At 40.5% G+C, this 26217-nt stretch overlaps 1 protein-coding gene across 2 annotated transcripts in view; it reads left to right on the forward strand.

The window, feature by feature from the left end:
• Positions 1–26217, forward strand: part of MNAT1 (MNAT1 component of CDK activating kinase) — a 124215-nt gene that overhangs the window by 60526 nt on the left and 37472 nt on the right. For both annotated transcript variants that reach the window (XR_013929370.1, XM_080394908.1), the window contains exon 7: positions 25507–25628. Coding sequence is in view for 1 of the 2 variants with exons in the window: in XM_080394908.1 (XP_080251034.1) it covers positions 25507–25628 (122 nt within the window). In the remaining variant the exon portion in view is untranslated. The remainder of the gene's footprint in view (positions 1–25506; positions 25629–26217) is intronic.

The raw sequence follows: 26217 nt of genomic DNA on the forward strand, positions 1-26217 counted from the left end.
AAGGTTGTTGAAATGAATGACATTTCTAGCATTTCTAGGGCTTGTCAGGGTGTGCAGAATGAATCTAAGGTCTTTCTGTTTCCTGGTGAATATAGCAACAGTTTCTGGTGGGGGGGTGACTTTAATGTGAAGCTAATTTTAACGTGTAAGAGGTGCTCATATGCACTGCACATGAGTGGCAGTTTGCAAATGCAGCAGGAATTAATTTCATTACGGTAATTTAGTTTTCTTTCTATGTCTCTGTTGTTTACAGGGCTGTAGGAGCCTTTTGGTGCTTGTACGTCTGTGTTTTACATCACCATTGCGGTTAAAAATGCGTAGGAGTGTGCATGTATTTAACTCCTCTTTAATTCATTGAACTGGGAACATGCAAACCTTTGAGTCTGTGGCCCAGCTATTTACATGTTTGTAAAAAATATGCGTGCCTTGGACTGGCTCAGCTGTATGCTCTCTTCAGTGTGTTTCAGGCTGTGTGCCCTGTCCCTGTTCTGTTCTTTCCAGTTCTATAATGTTTCTTTGCTCCCTTCCCCCAGCCTCCCAAGAGACTTAGCCTCTAGTGGTGGCATTCATGAAGCAATTTTGTAGAGTTAAAAACTCAATTACCTCTAATTGGATTGCCCAAATATGCAGGAAAACAGCATAGGTGTTCTCTAGCCTGCTATCATTTGGGAGAGTTTGCCTTTTTACATTTTATACCTGAATACCTCAAAACTACTATAATGCGTCACTGACTGTTCAATTTCTGTAGTGCTTACTGTTTTATTACTTAATAGCAGTGGGAATATTTATTAGTAGAAATATTAGTGTAGTGTTGTACATTGCTTCGTCATTACCAAGATGGTTGCTACCTCTCTGAATTTGCAGTTTAAATATATGTGTCAGGGAGGGAGGGGAACCAGATGCCTGGAGGGGATGTACGAGCCCAGGATTAGACAGCAGGGCAGTGGCGGAAGGAGGAATAGGATCCAGCCCTCCTAAATTCCTAACCTCGGGTCTCTTCCGCTGAGCCGGGCTTCATCTCCTGTCAACAGCACCCCTGAATGGCAGCAAATTAAGAGTGAAATACCTGCTTCAGCTTTGGCTTCCCTGTTCAAATCACAGCAGTGATGTTATATTTCACTTTCTGTGCGTCTGAATATTACCAGGATTTTATTCCAATTCTTGTAGTTTCAGGCTATTAGCAGCTGAATTCTGAGAAGAGCAATGTACAGTCTGAAGCAGCCGGAGCTTGCAGGAGGGAGCAGTTGAATCAGTATTTCAGAGGAATGGATCAGTGTCAGACACAGGATGTCTAGGACACCTCAGGAATGCACGTTACTGCTAAGCTGAGCATAACAAGTGTTAGGGAATAGATTTTTGTGCAGCGTTACACTTGCAGCATTATTCTAATGGGAAATAATGTTCTTATTTTAAGTTATGTGGAGCTATTTTTTTAAAAACATTGACCTCATCAGCTCAGGTCAAATTAACTGTTCTTCATTATTGCTTTTTCCTACAATATTGCTTCCTGTGCAAACAACTGCTCAGTGCCTGCTCCTGTTATTCAGTCTGTTTCTTTTATAGCTTGTGGAGCAATTATCCAAAATCCTGTTCCAAATGCAAAAAAAGTCTGTCAAAATACCTTTTTAATCAGTTGTGCTCCTTCAAAGTTGCTTAGACATATGCCAGGTACTCTGAGGTAAGTGAAGTGCATGTTGTGCTACGGTTTAGACTACAACTACTCTGCAGCTCCCAGGAGTGCTTCGCTGCCCTGTCCGTGTGACCGGGAAGTGTTTCAGCCTTCCAGCCTTGCTTTGCCAATTCTTACTGCTCTGGTTTAGTTGGTTTGTTTGTTGGTTTTGGTGTGGCGTGTTTTAATATGTGTGTTTTTGGGGGTGGGTGGGCTGTTTGTTTTTTTTTTTTTTAAAGTGCTTTTACTATTTGCCCAAAGTTAATTAAAAAAAAAAAAATCAAGCCTATTTCTTTCCTTCACTATTAGCTCAGCTGGTCTATCTTCAGGCTGAAACACTTCAGATGGAATTGATTTCTTTGAGATGTATGCCAGTCTGAGTTTAATTGGTGTTTTGTTTTTAATCTTCATTTGGCTCATACTAAACCCAGTTCTTCTTTGCAGCTGGGTGCAATATTTGCCTTTTCACAACACTTCATAGTTTAGAATCACAACAGTTATTTTCAAGAGGGAGTAGTGTAGTTAGGCGTATAGACCCTCTTGGAATAGATGTATTTGTTTTAGAAAGCCTGCATGTAAAGTTTTCCGTGGCACTGAGTGTTATCTAGACCTCCAGCAGGAGCCTGGCTGAGTCTCTTGTACAAGGTTGCTGCATTGCCCTCGCAGCCTCGGTGTCTGTGTGCGTGGTGGTGGCTGTATCCCAGCTCCCAGGCACACTGGGCTGGGCGTCAGTCCCATGAAGCAGGGTCCCACGGCAGAGGAAACCCAAATGTGCCAGTGAGAGGGCAGTCACAGCGCTTTCCAGCAGGTCTCTGGAGGAAGATGCTCAGAGAACCAGCATTCTTGCCAAGCAGCTTCCCTGAAGTGGAGATTTACAGGGGCTGTGTGTCTGGAGAGCAGGTGCATGTAGTCCTGTAACGCCAGCTCTGCTGGTAGGATTCTAGTTGCTGAGCACCTTCTCATGATTCCTAGTAAAATATATCTATTGCATGTTGCTTTAGCTTTGAATTTGTCATCAATAGCTGTAGCTTTTTTTAAACAATGAGCATTGCATTGATCTGCTGAGAAGGATACCTGTTTCTGAAAAGAAAAAGGGAAAAGAAATTGCAGCTGCTGTATCTCCACCATCTCTGACAATACGTGATAGGGAATTCAAGTATGTGAACTGAGGGACACCAAAAATGCAGAATGATAGAATTTAAGTTAGAGCTAATGTGCTGGCTTTAAACAGTGATCTAGAGTCCTGTGATCCACATACTGCTCACTTAAATCTCATTGGTTTATATACACAATATGCCTGCAGCTTCAGAGTAGCATGATGGAGAATGATTAGCAGTAGTAAATATATTTGTCGTACTAAATCTCTAGCCCTCTGTTTAAATAAAGATGTTTTGTTAAGAGTCAAGCACATACATGCAGAACTGTGCTTAAAGTTTTTGAACTCTGGTTTTGAAGTGTGTGCCAGATAAACTTTAAGCGATCTATCATCGGAATGCTTCCTGTGCACTCCAGCCCACAGACTGAAGTCTAAAACATTTAATTGGTTTCTGGCCTTACTAAGTAATTACTGTTATATCAAAGTGCATAAACAGTAAGCACATTATATTGAATTTTTTTCCTAATGTAGGTAAGAAATGTTTGGTTTTTTTCTTTTGGGGGAGGTGAATTAAGTGATAGTACCTGTAATGTCCCCTCTCCTCACTTATGCAATGCTGGCCTTGGAAAAGGAAACTGGATTTTGAAAATACAGTTTTATGTCTCCCTGTATCTTTACAGGATTTCTGTTTGGAATGCCTTAGGAAAGATGCCATAGTCAAAATTAAGCTGTTTGGTGGACAGACATAATCAAAACTGTTTGACCTGATTCTGTTTTATGGTTGGGCTCTCTTATACTGCTCTGTTAGAATAAATATTTGTTCATTTGCTTTAAGGCTCCTTTACATAGCTAAAGCAGCACATGTTTATATACACATATTAGTATAAATACAAATCAGGCCCGTAAGTTTGCACAGCTGTAACGACTGGAATTTAGTAAATGAAATAGTGCCAACACTGTTAATTGTTCAGGAGTGAACAGCAAGGCCAATGTACTTGTTAGTAAAGTGGCTGTAGCCGGCAGTGGAGCAAATCTGTTCTGCAGCAGTCACTTTTTGCAATGGAACTGTTCTTAGGGTTTGGGTGTTTTGGGGTTTTCTCTCTATTCTTCAACACCCCCCACCCCCCATTTGTTTTTTTTTATCTCCTGTTTGATTTATGGACTTGCCCAAGAACCTGCTTGCCTGCCTCTTTACCAACACATTTCAGGAGTACGTCTGTGTGTCATGCAGCATGTTTTTTGGTCCCATGAAAAAGTGCTGCATAGGATGAGGCTTGTAGGGGGAAGGCTGCATGAAGGGTTCAGTCAGGCTGTCATTTTCTTCCCTGCTCATATGAGAGCAGGCAATGGGATAGAGCAGCAGAAACTGGGCTTTAGATCCTAATGTAGGATGCCCAAATTCCATCCTAAGCAACAGCCAGACCTGCCACTAGCTATGATAACACAAAGACACATTGTAAAGTGATCTAACAAAAATGCCGTTGAAATCATCCTGAGATCTTCCTATTTCTGAGTCTTATAGTTCTGAATATGCTATTGCTTGAGTAGGTGTTACTGTGAGCAATAAGGAGAGAGCTGACTGAAAGAAAGAAGGTGGCTGAGAGGAGAGTCCAAAAAAACAGCTGGCAGGGAAATAAAGAATAAAAAATTTCTCAATCATTGTTTGTTTTGGAAAGATCATGCTTTAAGCACATGGAAATACTTTACACATTTGAGAAGTGCTGACTTCCTACATGCCTTGTGAAGGAACAGCAAATCATTCATATAATGTAAACACATTTATAGATTGTTCCAATATAACTTTTTTCGGTGCTGCTGTTCTTTTTAACAAGATACAATTTAGTGCATATATGCTCTTTTGATACTACACTTTGGGCAAGAGTTGCAAGCATCATAAATGTTAAGTATCAGAGTTTGTGCTAAATGAGCAGCGTGAAGTTATTGAACCACATTTTTAATGCAAAAAAGTTGTTAAATAGTGCTACTTGATGCACAGTTTAAAAGTAAACATACCAGAAAGTAGTGCTGGGGTGAAACAGAAATAGCTAGCTTGTCTAAAAGTGTGAGTATAAGCAGTCTCATTATGTCTTGCTAGAGATGACATTAAAAAAAAAAAAAAAAAAAAAAAAAAAAAAAAAAAAAAAAAAAGGACAAAGTTCCTCTGTAAGGGTAGAATTTTAAACTGGGGAAGAAAAATTGGTAAAATGAGAAGCTTTGGTGCCAAAACTGCAATGGGTATATTGTGGAGCATGCAGTGGAATTGTATAATCATAGTGCTGGGTGGGGGTCTTGAGGTCGTGGGGTCCTTCCTGCTGCTGTGAGGCAGAGCTTGGGGGTACTTAATGACAGGGACCTGCCTAACCTGTTCTTCCAGACCTCTGGAGATGAGACTCGTTTCCTGGGCAGCCTCTGGTAGTACTTACTCCCTTGCTTTTACATTTTAGGGGAAACTTAGCAACTGCACATTTCCTTGACCTTGTGCAAGTTCATTTTCTATCTAGGTAGATGCCAAAAGCAGGTTGTTCTCTGCCTCTCTGTAGGAACTTTTTATGCACTTGAAGATGACTATGTAAACAGGACTTCACAGAACTAAGTATTTTAGAATTTAGATCTTAAAATAGTTCAGATGCCTTAATTGTTACTTAACAATGAAAGCATTGATTTCTTCTGAAAATGGTTGATAGACTGTCTCCGTTCTACAGACTAGATGTGAAATGACGTTCATCAGCTGAGAAGAGGCCTTTTTAGAGAAGAAATTTTTTTTAAAGGGAGCAGTTAAGAAGATTTAAAGAATTCGAGTAAGAGCAATGGAGGATCTGAAGCCATTTAGGCAAGCTGAAGTAATATATTTGTTTGTTTGCATAGAAGAATGTGATCTTTCTGCCATGATCCTTTTTTCTCCACACTTACCTGCATTTATGAGAACACTACATGTTTCCTTCTAATCCTTTCTTCTGTTGCTGCTGCTGAAAGTACTTTTGTGTCATTCTTCATCTTCTCTGTTGTTTACCTGGAGGAGAGCTGGTGACCTGGAAAGGCAGGGCTGGGCTAGTGGCTTCACAGGTTCCTCTGAGTCAGCGGTCAGTTGGGTTGTGTCTGGTTTTGAGAGACTTGTCTATTAGGCACGTGTGTGCAGACCTCCCTCTCAGACTAGTTTTATTCCTGAGTTACTCCATTTCTCAATGAACTAGAGCCTATTTGCCTATGTTGTAGAGTATATTGACCTTGCAGCACAGTTAGAAGATCTCCCATATGCCTGTATTTTCTTCCTTGCCTGTTCTCAGGGCATTCTTCGGACAAATTTGGGGTAAGCATGGCCTACAGCTGGCTTTTCTGAAATTCTTGCCAGACTTGAAAAGTCATGCAAGGGGAGCCAAAAGGAGGACAAGAGGGATGGCTGTAGTGGGAGGTAGTCACTGGAAGAAATGTGGCAGGGAAGTCAGTTTTAAGTGCTGGCAGCAGCAGCAGCGGTGGTTATCGTGGTGGAGCACAGGCTCAGGGCTTGTGGGGATGGGGAAGCACAGGGCAGCAGGTGAGGTGGGTGCAGGAGGTGGTGGGAACTCGGATGTGAGGTGCTCTGAGCGGGGAGGTCTGGGCAGAGTTTGGCAGAAAGGTGGGTGGGAGCAGGGAGTTTCTTGGAAGGAGGACTGAGGGGCTCCTGCATGGGCTTGGGAATTACAGAAAGCTCTGGGACAGAAGGATTTGGGGAACTGGGGGTTCTGGTACTCACCTGTCTGGATCTGTTCCTGTGTAGGAAGTCTAGTCTCTTGAGGGCAGCAGGGGATGGTGTGTGCACACTTGGGTGGTTTCAAATGTGACACCCCCCCTCCCACCCCCCTTGTTAACAAAAGGTTCTGGCTGTAGGTAGGGGTGTACATGCAGGGACCTGTGTTTCCCACAACATCTTCTGTTTTGCCTTCATCTCTGTTACTAGATACACCGGCCTTGCTAATATATTAATTCCTTACAAGGAAAAAATCTTCAGCGTGTTGATTGAAGCCATGCTCTGTGTGTGTGTGTACACGTACAACCTTTCTGCACCTTAAATGGTGCCTAAGTGAACAGAGCAGATAAATGAATGCTTGCTACAGGGTCTTGGAGAGTCAAGTTTTGAGTTTTAAAATAGCACATTTGTAAATTAAAAATACACTTAATAAAGATGTATTTCAAAGGAGCTGTTGGGGGCCCTGGTTTTTAATAGTCCATACTCATCCAAGGTGCACTTGTATTGCGCTAGGGTACTTGCAGCAAAAGATGTTTGCATCAAAGAGACAACGTTCTGTACCAAGGAGACTTCAAAAGTAATTTTCCTCAAGAATGTTTGTTCAGGTGCAGAGGGTGGGAGAAAGGAATATTGTTGTAGGCAATCTGCATTGGACATCAAAAGGTGAATTTCCCCATATATACCTAGTTTGGACTCAGTGTGTCAGGCAAGGTGTCACTGGAAAGGAATATTGACAGCATTGGCTGCTAATGAAAGAGAAATTACCCTCATGAAGTGCCTGGGTCGCTGAAAGTTTGTCTTATCTTTATTCCTCTTCAATGTTTTGGGTTTTCTTTTGGGGTGTTTTTCTTTTTTACAGAAGATAAATGTGGATAGTGGAGTACATCAAAGTGGAGAATTGACTGTTTTATTGTTCTGCTTTGCCTGCACGTAGTTGCTACACAGGTAACTTGTATTTTGGGGAAATGCGAGGCTCAGGGGTAGTTTGTGATGTGTGTTACAGTTCAGCAGAATGTGTGGCAGAGCATTAAAATCCTCTCCCTCTTGCAAAGTGGATAATAGCACGGTAATAGGTTGTATTTTATGCGGGCTCTTTTTTAAAAATATAAAATACATAAGAATATTGTGACTACAAAGAAACCTGCTTTGACTCTTTAGACAAATGTGTGTAGTGGTATGGGCAGGAAATGGAAGGACAGAGAGCACATGTGGAACCATCTATCTAAATTAGCTGGATGGGGGCCAGGAAACTGAAACTTGCAACATTTGCAATGATTAGTAGAAAATGAAATGATGGCTTTCTAGAAAAATAATGATTCTTGTATTATTCTAGGACATAGAGGTAGATCCTGCAGGAGACAGGCAGTATGTTTGAAGGTGGTGCATGTGGAATTGGAAGGCAGTGGAAAGGTAAATAGGAGGGAGGAACAATTTAAAACTGAGGGCTGTGCACAGGAGGAAAGCGGCATGTATTTTTAGGGCTGAGGTCCATTCTCCTGTTTCATCTCTTTAGAGAGGCATAAATAAATAGAGCCCTACTCACTTCTCCGAAGCATAGAAAGAGACTTACAGAAATGTGATCGTCTGCAAGACTGTCAGAGACAGTGCTCAAGTAAACAAGAGCTGCTGATCTGTGCTGGGTAGATGTGCTGACAGACCTAAAAGGGATCAATGTAGGTATCTGATCCTCGCCATCGTTAGGCAGTCAGGCAGTCTTTGGCACTGCAGCTTAGGGCTGCTTGTGTACCTATGGGCATGTGTACACAGCTAGCATTAAAAAAAGAAAGCCACATACATTCAGGACTATGTATAAAGCTGGCCAGATTGTAATGCTTCCCTGTGATAGGCCCTTTGAGTTCAGGCAAGCAAAGTTTGAATAGTCGATTAGCAAATATTTGAAGAATTTTCTGCCTTTCCACAAAGATGGCAGTTTCTCTAAGAGCACGATGGTAGTGCCACTGGGAGTGGCAGCATTTTCTCCACTTTCATTTGGCGCAGGATTTGAGCCAGATCATGACTACAAGTTCAGAAAAGGAATAACCTGGGGAGTTTTCTTGTTGGATTTTCCATCAGCCACGTACAAACTTAATAAGGGATAGAGCTGGAGATCTTCAGGGTTGTCTGCTTGACAGAGGAGATGCTGCAATAGATCTTTGACATCTAGATCCTGGTGCTCAAGATCTGTTGGCACTGGCTTGGCCATGCATGCACACCAGGGATTTGCCTTTGTGGTTGTTGCCAGTAAAACATGATTAGGGTTTTCTTTATTGGGGGTGTGTGAGAAGAGGGCTTGGCTTGAGAGAGCTCATGGGGGGGATGTAGGAGGGATTGCAGTGGGAACTTCATGCTTCCTTTGTCTCCACCCATTCAGTTTTCACTTACCTTAGTCTGCTTCTTCGTGGGATGATGCCTTGAGCTTGAATGCCCATTTTAATTTACGTAGGATCTGAAGCCTAGGCAGGATTAGGTCAAGAATTCATCTCAGATCAGGCAATTCTAAAATCTGGTTGGTATAAGGAATGAAAAACCCAAACCACTACAATGCAGTTTATGTTAAAGCTTAATGTTGTATCAGTTTAGTTTCACTGATAGTGGTGTGTACAGCATCTACTTTATGCTATTTGTTAACCTGTTTTGTGTCTAGTTAGTTAAATGGACTTGAAATACAAAATTAAACAGATGTCACACTTAAAGTAACAGAAATACTCTTGAAGAGTACTGTACCCATTTAACTGTTGTTGCTTTTAAATTTTGTGTAACTAACTTCAGCTGTAGCCGAGGTGCCAAGTATAAATTTGGTAATGAAGTATGTTTATCACCTAATAGAAAACCCGTGGAGTTTTTTTAAAGAAAAGGAACCAGAATAAAACATAGGTGGTACCTGAGTTTTGTTTGGCATGAAGAACAAAGTATAAATGTGGCTGCACTTCTAATTAATTTTTTATTTAGTTTATTTTTATTTATGAAGAGGCAAAGTACACAGCAAATGCAACTTTTCAAAATGTGAAATTTCTTCTGTAGGAAGAGCCCTCCTTTAGAACTCTGCAGTCTTTAATCTTTGCTCTTAAATACAACACTACGTGACCATGCTGGTTTACCTTCTCTTATCTTCAGCCCATCTCTGCTCCATCTCATTTGTAGCATCAGGCTTAGAAAGGAAGGCAGGAGAGTGTATTTTCAGATATTTTTTGTATGGGTACATTTTCACTATAGTGCAGTCTGTTGTCTTTGATTTTGCTGGCAGAAAAGGAGGAGCAGGAAAGCTAAGGAATGGCCAACTGAGACTTGGAAAGGGGAGAGAGAACCCATACCTGACATCGCCTGTGGGTGACAGGGAGAGACGCACACAGCAGTTCTTTATTTTTGCAGTTGGAGGTGTGTATGCATTGTCAATTGCGTGACAGCTAGTACTGAGGGGAGGGAGCTTTTGGGGGGAATTCAGAGATTTAGATCAGGGAATATTTGCTTCAATCAAAATGCTTCATTTCCAGTTAATACTGAGTGACTATTGGGTAAAGCAAGTTTGAACATAATTTTTGGACTGGAGTGTTAATGCAACTTTGAGTGTGGGGTGTTTTTTTCATTTGGTTTGGTTACCCCCCTCCCCTAGCAGGGCATGTTTTGCTGAAGGATCAGTTAGAAAACCCAAAGGAATGTGGATAATGTGAATGATAGGGTTACTACTCTGACCACTTTAGCAGATTGAATGAATCTATAAACTATACCCCTTTCACAATTATTTTATGCTTTTATATTTTTTGATTCAATTAATCTTGAATTTTTTTGTTTGCATAGGGCACACAAAGTATTAAGCTAAGGCCATGGAAAATAACTTTGTAAATGCTTTCTTACTGTTCTGAAATCTAATTAAAAACCTGCAAACTTTGTCATTCATCATTTTACTATAGGAGTGTATTTCTTATGGAGACAGTCTAATATCCTGCAGCAACTTCATGGCATTACAAAAATAATTAATGGACCCTTTTAGGGCAGTGTGTGTTGCTACAATGTGGAATAATACTTCAGTGTTGTAAGTGAATGGTGTGCTAGGAAACACTAATCCCTTGTGTATAGTAACAGGAAGTATGAATATTACTTATTAATAATAATATAAAACACCTTCGGACACATACTTTTTTCTGTGCATGTCTACCTTTTTGTAAACAACTGTGAATTTTAATTAGAGAAAATTTGGTGAGAAGCAAAAATGATTTGTATAATTAAGATGATCTGTTTATTTAAAAGCCTCCAGAAGTTGTAAGAGATGGAACTTGGCTGTATGCGAGGGATGAATGTTGTGCAATAATGCCCCTTCATTCCCCTTTCATAATAAATCTCCGCAGAGTATTCATCTAAAGGACTGGATGCCAAAAAGAACAGGTTCGACTTGTCTGTGAGGATTTACACCACAGTAAAATGCACAACTGCTTTTGTAGAGGTCATTGTGAAGGTCACGGAGCCAGTATGCACCACTCAATGAGAGCAGCCTGTAACAATGGTGTGAGAGGTTGGACTGGGTGAAATCAATATTTAAAACCTCAGATGAAATGTAGCAATGAGCTGGAACCATTAAAACACATGACTTAAGAGAGTGTATGCTGTTTTGCAAGAAATGAATAGTCTCTTTTCCGTAAGTTTGCATCTCATACCCTCTGCTGAACGTAGCTCCTAGGTCAGAATGCAAGTGTGCTTGATTCCTGACAACTAAAATTGAAATAACTTATTATGTCTAATAGAAACACTCTCAAACTGTTAGTAATCGGCTCTGTCCAGTTAAAAAAAAAAAAAAGCCCTCATTGATTTTGAAGTGGTTTTAATTACCTGAAATTTGTCATACCTTTTTTTACAAATAAGGTCTGAGTTTGACCATAGGGTCACTATGTCTTTAAATAAAAGATGATGATCATTTCAAATGGCAACCAGCCATCAGTGGGGTTTAGTGCAGAGATTAATTAGTAAACTTTGGAATGCGCTACAGCAAATGCAGCTGATTGGCAATAGCATGTGGAGTAGCAACTGGTGGAAAGCTGGTGCTGCTGAGCAGCAGAGGTATTTCCAAAAAGACTTAAGAGTGCTGTGATATGATGTGCTTTAAATGGCACTGTGCTAGTTGCATCAAACCACTGGTTTTCTATTTAGGCAGTTAAGTAAATGCACAAACTAGAGAATTCTGATGTGCATTTGGAAAGAAAGCAAGTTTTATTGTTTTGATGTGATTAGGTGTACCTCATCAATAAACAGTGAAGTCCCTGAACGTCAGTTTACAGAGGATTGTGGTTTGTCTGCGGTGCGTTTTTTTGATATTTTTTTTTTTAACTAGGGAGACAAATGTCAAGGTTACCGTCGAATGCTGAGCTAGGAATTAGACAAAAAAAAGTCACTGAAGTAAATATGATTAATTCAGTGGCTATGGCAGTAAGTAATTTCTTAGAATTCTAGTCTGCTTTTTAAAATGCTATGGATTACTGAGTATGTTTGCTTGTACAATTTATAATTGCTTACTGTTTTCCTTTTAAGGTTTTAAATACATGATTAGAGAAATTTGGAAACTTTCTCTGTAAATTAGCTTTCTAAGGATGCTTGATCTATTTAGTATGAGTAATAGACCCCATTATATATAGTCCCTAGGGGGACTATTTTCTCCATTTGTGTAGGCCATAGGATTGGAGACCAGATAATAAAACTAAGATGATTTACGTAATAAATAACTGCTCTTGAGAGATTACTTGGAAGCACTGTATACTTCCTAAAATTTCTCTTAATATTATTGTATTAGTCTTTTGATGCCCACTTTCAGTTAGAGGGGCATGGTCAAGCATCCATTTAAATCAGTAAAAAACCCACATCATATCAGTGAGTCTTTGATTCAAAAATGGCCCATGCAACTTGACTGGCATGGTAAAATTCATCTTACTATATGTACCCTGAGTATTGAGCAAAAGCCTACCCTTGTGGACTAGTTAATGGTATCACTGAAATAGTCATATACAATTTTTGATCTAGAACTGGTGGAGGTGCTTGATCTCTTAAGATATGGATCATCCTGGCTTTGACCCAGAAAACCCTTAAGCATGTGCTTTAAAATTAAGCAAGCATGTGCTCCTCTTGGCTTAACTCTCAGCTCTGTTACTTTGTCCACGTTGCATTTGAGTCCCTGGGGCCCGTCAATGTATTGTGGTGAATCTGTGGACCAGGCAATAGCACATGCTGTTGTTTAATACCTGGTTGTGAGCTATTTCACTTCTGAGCTGTTGGAACCGTCTATGGAAGGATGAGGAGTGGAGACCGGAGCCGCCAGGGTGCTGGTTGTTTCTCTGGGGACCTGTTTCTGCAAGCCTCTGCTTCCTAGACCGTTGTGTTTATTGCCATAGGTAATTGCAGCTAAGCGGATGGGCTCAGTTTACGCAATCAGGTTCAGGCTTGCTTGGCTTTGTTGGACTGGACTTGTAGGCCACAATCCAGACAAAGTAATCAGTATGTGACTGTGCCTTTGACTTTGCAAGGCTCTTTGTGTGCTTAAAGCTGGGTAGTTTTCTAAGCTGAGTGTTGCTGAATCTGGGTCTAAACCCCAAGTAACTTAATGATAAAATTTCCTGATATCAAATGGATTTGTTAGCTTGACATGTCTTTAAAGGAATCCTGTATGTAAATGTGCAAAGGATTGGGGCATTACACCTTGCAAAATGTTCAGTGATAGCTTCTGTTAAAAACTTTCACTCTTGCCCTTTGATTGTGTGTGTATCTCTGTGTATACATATTTAACGAACACCCATGCACACAAAAAGCATCTCATTTAAAGACATAGTATTTGAGCACTGCAAACAACTCTCTAATCACTGAGACTATTTTCTTAAAACTAAATCTGCGGTGTGTATGTACAATATATGCATCCAAGTACATTACAAAGCATTATGAATAATTAAAAGCAAACTCCAGCCCTTTACAGAAACAAACGTAGGTACATTCAGCGATGCGTAGAGTGCTCTTTGTAGCACTTGGGGGTTGCCTTTTAGTATTGCTCTAAATCTAAGATATGTAAAGTTAAACAAAGTCTGAACTTCCTTGACTTAATAGCAGCAAACAGTCCCTGCAACTCCCTACTTTTGCTAATGCCCCGAGGCAGACCAGTGTAGCTGCTGGGGTAGGCTGGGGCTTGGGGTTAGGTGATTTCACAAGGTGAGCTGCTTTTAGGCTCTGGCGGGCTTTCTTCCTTCCTAGGTCTTTTAGACTTTTTCCTTTCTTCCTAGGTTTCTTAGACATGCCAGCTGTCAATGTTCATCCCAGCAATGAGTGTTTCAGCCAATACAGCAACGGCTGTGAAAAGGAGATGAGGGGGAAGAAAAGCTGATGCAGTGTTGTAACTGTGATGCAAGATGAATGTGAGACCAAAGGAGAAAACATGATTTTGTCAGTGTAATTACCCTTTGATAGAAGTTTATATCCAGAGCTAGGGCAAAGTTATTTAGGCTGCTGGGGATTTAAAGGGATTGGTTGGTTGTTAAAGCTTTTAGGTACGGTCTTGCCACCTTTTGCTGAAAATACTGTCTTCCTGAAGGTTATACATCTTACCTTCACTTTCTTTTTTTGTCAAATCTTGGACAGTTCAAAACAAACCCAGAGAACCTACCCCGAATTATTAACACAAACATGCTGTGAAAGCTCCTTGAGCACCTTGCCTTGGCACGATGATATTAGTGTGAGTAAAGTCCAGCGGTTGGGGGAAGGGGGAGAGAAATACCCCTCCAAACTGTCAGCACTTGGGAAAGGAAACACAAAAACCTATTATTATTCATATGTACTCTAGAGTTTCTGATTTGCTCCCATTGACTTGAGTGGTACGGTATCAGTTACTCCGATGCCTGTAGTGACGGGTTTGTATTTCATGTAATGAAGTGGAACAGCAATGCAGATGCACAGTAGCCCAGTGTTGCTGGATGGATGGCTTCCAGGTAGATGAAGACTTGGACTGACTGGCTTAGGAGGCAATTATCTGTGGTCAGCCAAAGATCGGCTCTTGCTGGTGAGTCTGGAAGTGTGTGCGCATGCTCTGAGTCAGTCTCTTATGTACCTTTATGATTGTACCACTGATTAGACTCAAAAATCTTGGCAAATCCTATTTGTGTGGGAAGCTCAAGTGCAAAAACTGGCCTAATTTACTTTATTTAAATCAATATAATCCTGCTTAAGGCCTTTTGGTAAGCACATCTGAGTGAACAGTGTTTTAAGTTAATACAGTGTCTTTCGTGTTCACAGTAACAGCTAGTTTCACTTGAAAAGGGTGTGCTTATGGTTACCTTCTACAAACTTTAGCCATTTTAAACATGCAAGGATGCAATTCTCCTGCATGCACACATCGTCTTTTGTGAAATTGGTACTTCGAAGATTTAGTATCTTCCAAGTTTGCTTTATGATCAGCAATTCTTTGAACTTGCAAACAAGAAAGTGTGGATAACTTCAAATACCTATTTGAAGTCTCATTCTAAGGAATGCTTATGTTGGTTTTGACCCTACTATGTGAAGTTTGATCTCTGCCTCAGAACTGGAGTATTGTAGTGGAAATGTAAATACAGTCTGAACTTTTTTGTGATATTTTTAAAATGTGCTTTGTCTCTTAAAGACAGAGACTTTATTGCAGAGATCCTGGATATTCAAACCATGGAAACCTGTTTCTGTTCACAAAGGCCCAGATTCAGCAGCTGATCTCTAATCAGCAAAGCTCACTAGCATGCACATTTGTGCAGGGGACCCTAAACTGTGGTGGTTTAGGCTTGAATATAACATTTTTGGTAATTGTGAAGCTACATAGAATAGAGAAGGGCCAAGGGTGGAAGCTGACTGAGATGATTTAGAGTTTTATATAAGCACATAAAGCTGCAAGTTGTCTTGTTGTGTTTGGTTTTGAAAAACACTTATTAACTGCTTTGACATCTCGCTTTTATTCTCAAACATCTGCTTTAGATTGGTTGCCGTAAAAGTGTAATAATTAATCTTGCCCTCATTTTTGTTATTGCTACCAGAAACCAAACTATTTTTATTACTACTTGTATAGGGATTTGGACCCTGAACTATTTTCAGAGTTGAGAAGAAAATGAGTTTGTATTTTATTTTATCTTTTCTCCCTCACATTCCCCCCAAGCTTACAGGTAAAGTTAATTATATTATAGTTTGTAAGTGCACAAAGATGTTAAGCATGGCTTGTTAAACTGTATAATAAGTTCTACTTTATTTGGTCCAATATTATGAGGTTTTAAGGGAATTCAAATGATCACCTTGTTTTGGTTTGTTTCTTAGAGCAGCAGCTGCCCTGAGCCAGCGTAAGATATTTGCATCATCTGTGGAGAGCTTAGTACATATTTTACTGTATGGAAATAATATATGAAAGTCAAAGAAATGAAAACCTTCCTATATGTTTAGTCCTTTGATTAACAAATGTTTTTAATATTTGTTCTTGGGGCTTCCTTTTTCTTGGATTACAACTTGTGTTGTTTCCCAAGAAGCAGTAAGTTGTATGGCATGCAATGTCAGTATAAGCCCTGATCTCCAGCATGCTGCGTTTGAGTGATTTCTTTCCCTGTGTTGTGTATTATTAAATTTCAGGGCATTCTGCTGATGTGGGTTCATCTAGTACTTATGTCAGAGCATGTAGGAATCTTCCTTTCTACAATGGAAGTGTTGTTTTTAAGGCAAAACTGTCTTGTTATAAACCTATAGCAGGAAATACTCAGGCAGCCTTTCTGACTTGTTCGAAAGCTGATGTTTGTGCTGCAGTTGCTTTCACAGCAGTCTCCTCTTTCAGAATCTGTGGCGACACTTGCTTTAGCAAAAGGTTTCACAAAGGAGCCAGTGACCAAGATGAAACAGATGAGGCATCTCTTTATTTTATAAATAGATAAATAGGATTTTTTTGGACTAAGTGAAATTGCCGTGTGATTGTATTGCTGTTTTGCTGCCAGCTTCTGTTTTCTCTAAGTGAGATGGTAGATTTTTCATGGCAGGAACCATTCCCTTTTCTTTGTCCTAAGGATCTCTTAGATGTTCCTGGTTACTGTGCTTTAAGGAGTTACAAAGGTGTAGCTGCTGAAACTCGAGTGACGCGGAAGGCCATGGTAGTTCTTCGGTATGTGGAGGGACTTTCTGCAACACCCTCTGGATCAGCCAGGGCTTACAAATAAGACTTTCTGATCCTGTGAACTTCTGTGAATCCTGACCAAAGTGCTGCTAAAATTCAGGTGCCGTTGGAAGTATACACATCTTTAAAAGCTGTTGTGTCTGTGGTTCAGATTTAAGCATCATTTTGATACAGCCACCTAAAACGTAGATGGAAACTTGCATGGAAAGAAATTAAACCTTGCTGGAAGGACAAAAGACTGTTTTGTGCAGATTAAAAATGCAGTTGCTTCTACCCCAGGGAGTTTTCTTGTTTAGTTTGAAAAAAATTAATGTGTATTTTTCAAAGCAGTGCTGTCAACTGTTAGGTTTGCAGTGTCTCTTCCTGTACCCAGAATAATCAGCTAATGTCTACTTGCATGCTCTGCACGCACATGAGGAAAACAGGCTAGAAATAAACTACTTTCCACTTTATGTTAAACGTAGTAATTTCTAAATATATTAAGAGGTTGCTGTTTTCGTTTAAAACTTGTAGTAAATGTAGCACACAAATACTGTGAGGATGTGTCACGTACAGCTCATCTCTGACACTTGAATTTTTTTACTTTAGACTTCAGTTTTTCTAAATGCTTTCTTCTTATATTTTTGCCTGTTTCTAATAATTCCCTGTCTTCTCTTCCTGTTTTTCCTTTTCTATTTGTGTTTTTCTGTTCATCTGCCTGTATTGTCCTTTTCTTCATATTTTATGCCTTTTTTTCAGTCCCTCTTGCTATAAAAACTTCCCTGTTTTCTTTTGTCAGACGATTATCGACCTTTAGCAGTCCCTCCTTAAAATGTAGCTATTCAAGGAATCTCACTTTATTTCTTCTCTTTATCAGGCTGACATAAGCCATGCTGAATGTGATGTTCTGTATCTTTATCAACAGTTATCTGGGTCTAGGCTGTATGTATGCTCAGTAAAACAGGGAATATGTCTCTGACTTTCACACACACGCAGTTTCTCATCTTCCACAGACTGAGGTCAACTTTCTGTTCAGTTTTGTTATTTTAAGCAGTCTTTCTTTTTAAGTCATCCATCAGACTCTACATTCCTTAAAAATGATGTTGTATAGCTGTGGCTGTTTGGATGGGGGGGAAGCAGCTTTCGAGGATCCCAGGAAAGAACAGATAGTGGAGTACAGTGATGTATGGTTATGAGCTTCTGTTTTACTAATAAAGCAGCTAATTTTTGAAGTTTACTGTTCTCTAGGAATTCCTAAATAACTTTCTTGCTTAATAGAGGGATCATATCAGCATAACACTCAGTTTACTGCAACAAAATAGGAATAGATTCAGCTGTACTAAGACTCAAACAATTGTTGCTGGATGGTGAGTGATGTGCAGCTATTGCTGTGTTCTGACCTCCGCTGGTGTGTCTGTCCCTTTCTTAGCGTTATGCATCTCGATACACAAAGTGGCATTTGTCAGATTGATTTCTACTTCGTGTCCCTTGAAAAATTGGGCCCTTAAAAGGGTAGTTAAAACAATGCTATATTAAAGCCTTTAATCCAGTAATTAGACTGGCTACTGCAGAGCTTGTGCTTTGTTGATAGTCAAATCAAAATGACCAAGGCTCCAGCAGTTTGGTGGTAGAGGTGCAACAAAAGTTTGCTTGATTTTGCTTAATGTTGTATTACTGACATAGCACATTGGGAGCTGGCATAACAAACTGAACACAGCATTGACTTTGAGTCATCCGTGGTGAAACGTCTCTGGAGAATGGCAAGAACCTATGGTTGTACGCTGAGAAGGGCCATCTCCAGCCCTGTGAAAGCCACAGTAGGAAAAAGAATTGTGTGAGTTGATAGGTTTACGAAAGCAATTGGCACTCCCAGGGTGCCCGAATACCACACAGCAGCCAGTTCATGGCATGGCTGTTCAGTCTAGCTGAATGTGGTCAGATGCCATGTGCAAGGTAGAGGTCCTGGGAACCAGAACAAAAGGTGCAGAAGCATTTGAACTTCTGTGTACAGTAAGGTGGATTGCACAGAAGTGAGTTAAGCACATAAGAGCCAAGACCAAGTTTGGAACAAGATAGAGAACAGAGTGCTGAAAACCAGAAGGGTGACCAGTGGGTTTATTAATTACATGAAAACGCTGTTGTGTTTTAATTTTCTGTTTCCAAAAATGATGCTGTCTTGTGTGCCAGGCTGTCCTTTGAACAGCGCTGGAGATTTTGAGGAAAGCTTGGCAGTTCCAGCCAGAACTCTCGAGTCTCGGCTGAAAACGAGTGACTTGTTGCAGCAAACATCCAGACTATCTCCTGAATCCTAAACTGGGCTTCAACAAACAGTGCTGGAGAGGACAGTACCAAACAGGCGCTGTGATCCATTGGTTTGAAGAAAGGACACTGGGCTTTTCTGTGAAGAGAGTACTCTTTAAATCCTCGTGCTGGCACTCTCCTGGAAGAACTGTATTTTGGCATGTTAGATGGACCTGAGCTGTCTTCTGAGAGATTAGAGGAATGGGGCTTTTTGGCTGGAGCTTAAAGATAAGTGTGGTCAGGTAATTACTTATGTCAGAAAGTTGTAGAGGAAAATTTTGGAGGCAAGTAGAACTGATGGTGTGATTTAGCCAGTGTTGCTTTGCGGTTAATTTCCCAGGTAATTGTGTGTAACAAATCACATATATGTGACCGTCCTTAAGAGTTTTGTAGGTGCTGTTGATCCCATACTTTATTTCTGCCATTCCTGAAGAAAGCACATCTTTTAAATTTGTTTTGGCACCCAAAAATCAAATTAAGTTACTGTGGAGGAAAAATAAGTCTATATTTAGTCAGATCGTTACTTAACATTTGAAATAATCTACCCCACAGGGAAGGGGGTGTATGTGACAACCTTGTATCTCTTGTCCTGACACATGTAGCCACTCTGTTTTTGAGAACAACAGGAATAAGTTGATTTTGTTGGTTTCTGTCAGATCATTTGTTTTCTTTCTGTTTTACTACTGGGATATCCTCATAGCACTTTTCATAATTGAATAAAGAAATTGGATTTATTGTTGTCAAGAGCAGAAGAAAGAGCAGTTGGTTTCAGATACTTAAGTCTTTGGAAAAGCCTCACTTGCACAGGAATTTTAGGCTAAAGAATGGAATTATGCATTTTAGTTTGACATTCTTCGTGTTTGTTTAAAAAAGCTGTGGAAGGCATGGAGGGTAAAGGTTAAGATAATATTAACTGAGCCCTCCAAATCTATCAGTTTTAATTCTTCTTTTCCTGAGTATCACTGTAGTCAAAGTAGTTAATGAGAATCAGAAAGCCATATTAGCATTGCTGACATGGATTTGTCAATAGTGAATTGGGAGGGTGAATACTGGAGAAAAAAAACTAAACCAAACAACTTAGCTTTTGGCTCAGGCCATGTCGCTTAAGCTATTTACATTACTATTGTTCTGTAAGAATTCTGTTAAATGAAATCTTTCCAGAACTTGAATTCTGTTGTGAGTTTAACAGTAAAATAGTTTCCTAAGACCACTTATATTGAAAAATTCAAGGAATTTATAGTTCTGTTTTAACATTCACTTGAAAGCATTGGGATAATTACACACTCGGATGCTGGTGTATCAAAAAGGGTCTTTGTTAACCACTCCATCATGCTGCATACAATCAAAGTGATGTTGAGGGTGTGTTTTAGCAGTGTCATGCCCTGGCATCCCATGGTGCTCATTTGTTGGTTTTTTTCTCAGCTGGCTGTGTGCTCCTTAGTCCAGGCTGGGGAGGGAGACCTGGTGGTGAAAAGAATTAAATATAGGTATTATTACTGCAAATTGACTTAATGCAGTGTTGTGATGTAGTGCACAAATACTACTATTTCTGTAACCTGAGGTGCTGTGTTCTGGTAGTGTTGTAATAGCAGACCTGAGTAAGTTCCTAAGCAGAGAGAAATTAAAAAAGCAAAAAGATTGGCAACATCATCTAGTCCAGCCACTTCTAGTACAGAAACATGCTTTGTCTGGACAAGTTTTACTGACCCCAATCTCTGGCTTCTGTCTCTTGCCTGGGGATGTTTTTGTGGCATAGCTGTTCCTCCTCTTTCCCCTACTAGTACATTTTTGGTGTCAGTCTCCTTTCTCCACCTCCTTGGCACTTGAGAGATTTCAGAGAAGCCTGTCAGTTGTTATTTCTTTTTGCTGCCAAGGGAAGGAGATGAAGGAAGGCAGTGTCATTTTGGAGATGGGGAAGGGGAGAGATGACAGGATGGGAAGAAGTGTGAACGCTGCACCTTGAGCTGATACTTCTGGATGTTGTGTTCTAAAATAACCTCTTTTTGCTGGCAGGCAAATACCTAGCATTTGCCAAGAGTCTCTCCCCAAATCCCTTTGTGAAAGGTGCACTGAAACACTGTAATTTTGATGCTCTTAATATTTGTGACTCTTCCTAAAAGACATTGATTTTGTTTAAAATAAGCCCCTTGTCACTGCAAGGGCAGCTCTTTTCTGTATGTAATCCATGGCTTTTTTCCTTAATGCCATGTTGCATCACAGCCTAAAACAAAAATTGGCTACTGCTTCTGTTTCTTATTTTTTAACTGAGATATGTCTCAAACAGTGTGTCTAGGATAGTAAACAGTATATCACCCAGTCAGTTTTATTTGTAATGTAAAGATGTTATTGACCCTCCCTCCCAGTTTAATCCTGTATTTTTCTCATCTAAAACCATATAGTACATGAATGGAAAATCAGTTGCTCACAAATCCATTGCTGTGCAGTCTTTTACATAAACAAAGTCGTAAGGATAAGCAAATGCCTTTCTTCTAATTAGCAGTGTGTTTTGTGGTTCCATGCATTCCAAAATGTAATAGACAGCTACGGTGCCTAAAATAATCCCAGAGAAAAAGCTCTTATGCCACGAAGATAGGGGTGGGAGAGAGAGGAGGCAGGAAAATCTGTTGGCTGTGTTCTTGGAAGCCTTTTCTATCTCCATTTGGATGCTGTCAGCTTCTTTTACACAAACATTACGGCATCCAAGGGGAATTAGAAATACTTACCCATGACCACAACGTCAGATCTTGGGTTTGTCAGGAGAAAGCAATGCAAAAGGCAGGATCTTGGACCTGCTGCTTTCATTTTGGTTTTAGCATGCTGATAAATGCCTCCTAATGCTGGAAAGAGGTAAGGCTGGCTGTCTAGGTGGAATACAGGAAATATAAAAATCTTACCTCATAGACGTGAAATGGTTTTTGAATCTGTAAAAGTGCTGTGTAAGCCCTAAGTAACAGTTATTGTCTTTTGTGATCTCTCTAAAGTTACACAACAGCTTCCCTCTTATACCAGTCACTTAATGAAATGACTAGGGACCACTCAGGGCAGAGACACAAAACCGAGATGCTACTGGCCAGATGGCTTTTAACTGAGACAATATTGGCCAAATTGAGCCTTTTAACTTCAACAAGATTTTTTTTGTAAATGCACCTTATCCCAATATCAGTGGAAATAGGAAAGGCAACACTTTTCACCAGTAAGTTTTCATATGTTTCCATCCCAGCCTTTTTGCACAGATCTGTCATACCCAGGGTTGTGAGCACACTGTAACCTGTTCAGGGCTAAACAACTTGGAAGCCCGTGAGCTCAGGAGCCTGCACGGCCACACTGCTGTACTTGCATTGCAAGGGGTTGGCAGTGTCGATACAGCCTGTTTGTATCCAAAACATCTACAGAGCTGATGTGATTGCAGAGCTTGACAAGGCTTCGGGCCCTTTCGGGTGGGAATGCGTGTCATAACTTACACTTCCATGTAACCCTTTCCCAAATCAAGGCAGATGAAAATCCAGTTTATAGGAAAAAGCCTTTACCTAAAGGCCAGACAGCTATAGGGCAGGAACATCAGCCAGTTGTGGTTCCCTCACTGCTGCTCCACCCCCCCCCCCCCCCCGGCATTGCTAAGTGGAATGTAATCCATGTTGCCAAAGCCCATCAGCTAAAGATGTGATTTTGGGAAATAAAAACAAACGAGCTGTGTCATAAAGCTGCACAGCCTTCTCGAGGTGCGGATCTGCTGGCTGGACACAAACCAGTGCAGTCATTGTGCCATGCAAAAGTACGTAGTGGTTCCTAATGCTTGCACCTTGGCCCAGGGTGTAAGTGAGAAAGATGTAGGAGAGAGCCAGTGCTTTGAAACTGATCTTGATGAACAAGAAATGAGCTGCCAATATTTAATGGTGAGAATAATTAACTATTGGAACAACTTACCTAAGGGATGTGCCTGGACCTTTATGATTTGAAATCTTTAAGTCTAGGTTGGATGTCTTTCAAAAGAAGGTGCTTTGGCTGAACTGCGAGTGTTTGGGCTTTGTACAGGAAAGCAAAATATCCTGACCTGTGCTGGACATGAGGTCAAACCAGCTAAAGGACGGACAGTTTCTCTATGCTGCTCTTCTGATGATGATCTACTGCTGCTCTCCAGGCCACCACAGTGTGTTGTTTTTGCAATACCACACTTCACAGAAAGGTCCTGCCATGGTTCCACTGGCTTCCCCATGATCCATATGCTGGTGCCCACCATACAGCTGATGTGCTGACCAGCCAGCCTCCCAGTCATTCATAGGCAGCTCCCTTACAGTTACTGGTTGATCATCTGAGAGTAAATGACCGTTGCGGTCCCTTCTGACCTCTGGCACCTTAGGAATTCCAAAAAGAGAGAAAAACTAATGAAACATTTTCATCCTGTCCTTCCAGGAGTTCCCAGGGATGGCATCTGTAGCAGCATAAAGGGTGATGGGTAAAGAGGCTTGTGATGAGCCTGGTCCATTTGTCAGTAGCCTTCATGTGTCTCTTGGCCAGTGTTGGGAGAAGTCACTCTCATTAAAAAAAGTGTTAGGAATGCATCAGTGGCAACTCCACTAACAGCGAGCAGCTGTTCTGGTGATGCCCTCCAGAGATGTGGCTTCTGCAATCTGAGCTGCTCCCTTTTTCCACACACAAGTAATTTCCAAAAATATTTATCATGGTTTTGATCTTTGCCTGAAACTGAATTTTCTTTTCTATGGCTGGAACAAAATTGCTCTGGATTTGGAAAGACTGGCACTTTTTTGCTCATTAGATGAGGGTGTCCACATGTAAATTGTTGGTATTTCTTTCTCTTCGGTTTGGTTAAAGACAAAGATACTGTTAAATTTAAATCCAAAAGTATTTAAACATTAATTTCTTAAGGTGGGTGTAACATGCCCACATAAATGTACTTAAAGTATAGTATTTTCATGAACTTGAATAGTTTGTAAATTGACAACTTCTAGCAATACAAAAAGACCCTGCATTTGTGTTCTAAAATACTGTGAAGTGGCATTAAAGCTGAATTTTTAACCTTTGTTTTCTTACCTTTTTTTTTTTTAATGTGTGGTTGCCTGCTTTTAATGTTGCAGCAGTAGTTTGTGGCACAGAAATAACAGTATGGTAACCATGAAAGTTGGAGTGACTCACGGTTGACTTCAGAACTTTTTTCACCACGTTTTGCTTTCAGAAGACTATCACCTGGTGATAGCAGCAGCCCCTCCAGGCTCCCAGTCAGTGAACTATCTGTTGTTACTGCGCATACAGAGCCCTTTCAATGGAAAACTTGAGCTGCTGCTATTTCCACAGAGATCGGCCTAGATCCATGATACTTCTCAAAGACTTACCTCTTCAATTTTCTTAGCTATTTTCTGCAACTCTCTAAACAAAAATATCTATGCTCCAAATTCAGAAAGGTCACTGTCTTCAACCACAAATTTAATTAACAGCTTTCCCCTTCTACTGACTTCCCCCCCCCCCCCCCCCCCCCTTTAGTTAATTTTAACCTGATGTCCCACATTAGGAGCCTTTAGTTTCCACTTGAGGGAGTAGATGCTTATATGAGTGGCCCCAGGGAAGTGAGTTCAGTAAGTGATCACCAGTGGGAGCCAGGGTTATACACGGCATTACACCGTGGAAAGCTTCCGATCTCCTGTTGCAGACAAAATGTCTACAAAAACAATACTACTACTTTCCTAAATTCCTGCGTTTTGCAGATGTGAAGCTCAGTTTCGGCAGGGGAAGCCAGGCTGTTTCAGGGGAGCTCATAGTGCTGTGTCTTTTTGCTGCTGCTGCTAATTTTTGTGAGCACCATAGAATACAGGAGAAAATTGAAACTGTGTGAAAGATCAACAAATCAGTGTAGAATGTCACGCAGCAACATCTGTTAACTTTGGCTCTATCTCATATCCTCCTGACCCCTCCTTCCTAGCCACAAGTCTCCTGTTTTGTGAGGGCTTGGAATGATAGGAGCTTGGAGGGGTGGGGGAAATGTCTAGCTGTTTCTCAGTGGTCTGAAGGGCTTGCAAAAGTACCATCTGGAATGAAAGGTTTATGTTTGTGTGTTTCTATATTTTTAGTTATGAAACAAATGGGAATTTGCTGAATGAATTAATTGTATTGTGCTGTAAAAGTCTTATTTTGAGAGCTATTATGTATGGGAGCTTACAAAGCATGCAGAGAGAAATGAAAGCGGCTTCCCTTTCTCATTAGGGCTTTCAGGAAATTGTTGATTACAGAATCAAATAGGGTTGCTCAGAGACTCTTGTTTGATATTACTTCTGATAAATGAAATTTTTACCTAATAATAATTTTATAGTGATACTGAAAGCAGCTGTACTCTCTAATAGTAACCTTGTTTCAATAGAACTTCCCCCTTTCCTCTTACCTTGTCCAAAGTTACAGCTAATGAAACATGACTTGCAAGCTGTAGATCCCAGTAAAAAAATTAAATCATGAAGGAGTGAGTGATCCGGTAGACAGTATGTTCTTAATGGGATGGTCTTTGTCTGGGCCAGGTTAATGGTATAAGATTGTTCTTGAATTGCATTTTAAAACTGTCAAAACAAAACCTTGACCTGGTATGTGAATTATTTTTTTTTAAACAGGGTCAGCATATTTCACTAGCTCCTGTTCAGAAGCTAGAGGAAGCTTTGTATGAGTATCAGCCTCTGCAAGTGGAGACATATGGACCACAGGTTCCAGAACTTGAAATGCTGGGCAGGCTGGGGTAAGTAACACTGCAAGTTTTAATTCCTATTTCATGGCATTATAGCTGGGACTGTTACCATCTTCGGTTTGCTAGCACGTAGGGGTCTCTTTTTTTTCTTTTTTTTTTTTATTAAGGATCTTAACGAAATACTAGACTTCCTGCCCAACCAACATTTTGTTTGGGTGGATAAGCTGAAAATTTTGGTCCTCTAGCCTTTATAGACCTATTGAGAGCTGGACTGGATTGCATTAGTGTTTTTAAGGTTGTCCTTGGCAGTCATAGTGAAGTAGCTGTTCATTTTCAGTTGCACGGTATTAAAAAATAAATAAATAAAAATCTGGGGCTTAATTTACCCAGCTGTAAGCCAGTAAAAATATTAAAGTTGGGCTGAGTGCCATGGAAAAGGGTAGATTTACTTGTCGACTGTTGTCTGCAGTCAAACTGCATTTGTGAGAAATGAAGCACAGATCTTAACTTTGTCAAAAATTATAATGCTGGGCTGGTCCAGCAGCTTGGTGGCATTGTGGTGTGCAGTCATGTTTGGAAGGGAGTATGGAGCCTGCTGTGCCTGGTTAATGGAGGCTGGGAAGTCCTAAAGTGATGTGTC

Source organism: Falco punctatus (assembly GCF_963210335.1).
Source record: "Falco punctatus genome assembly, chromosome: 7".
Lineage (NCBI taxonomy): Eukaryota > Metazoa > Chordata > Aves > Falconiformes > Falconidae > Falco > Falco punctatus.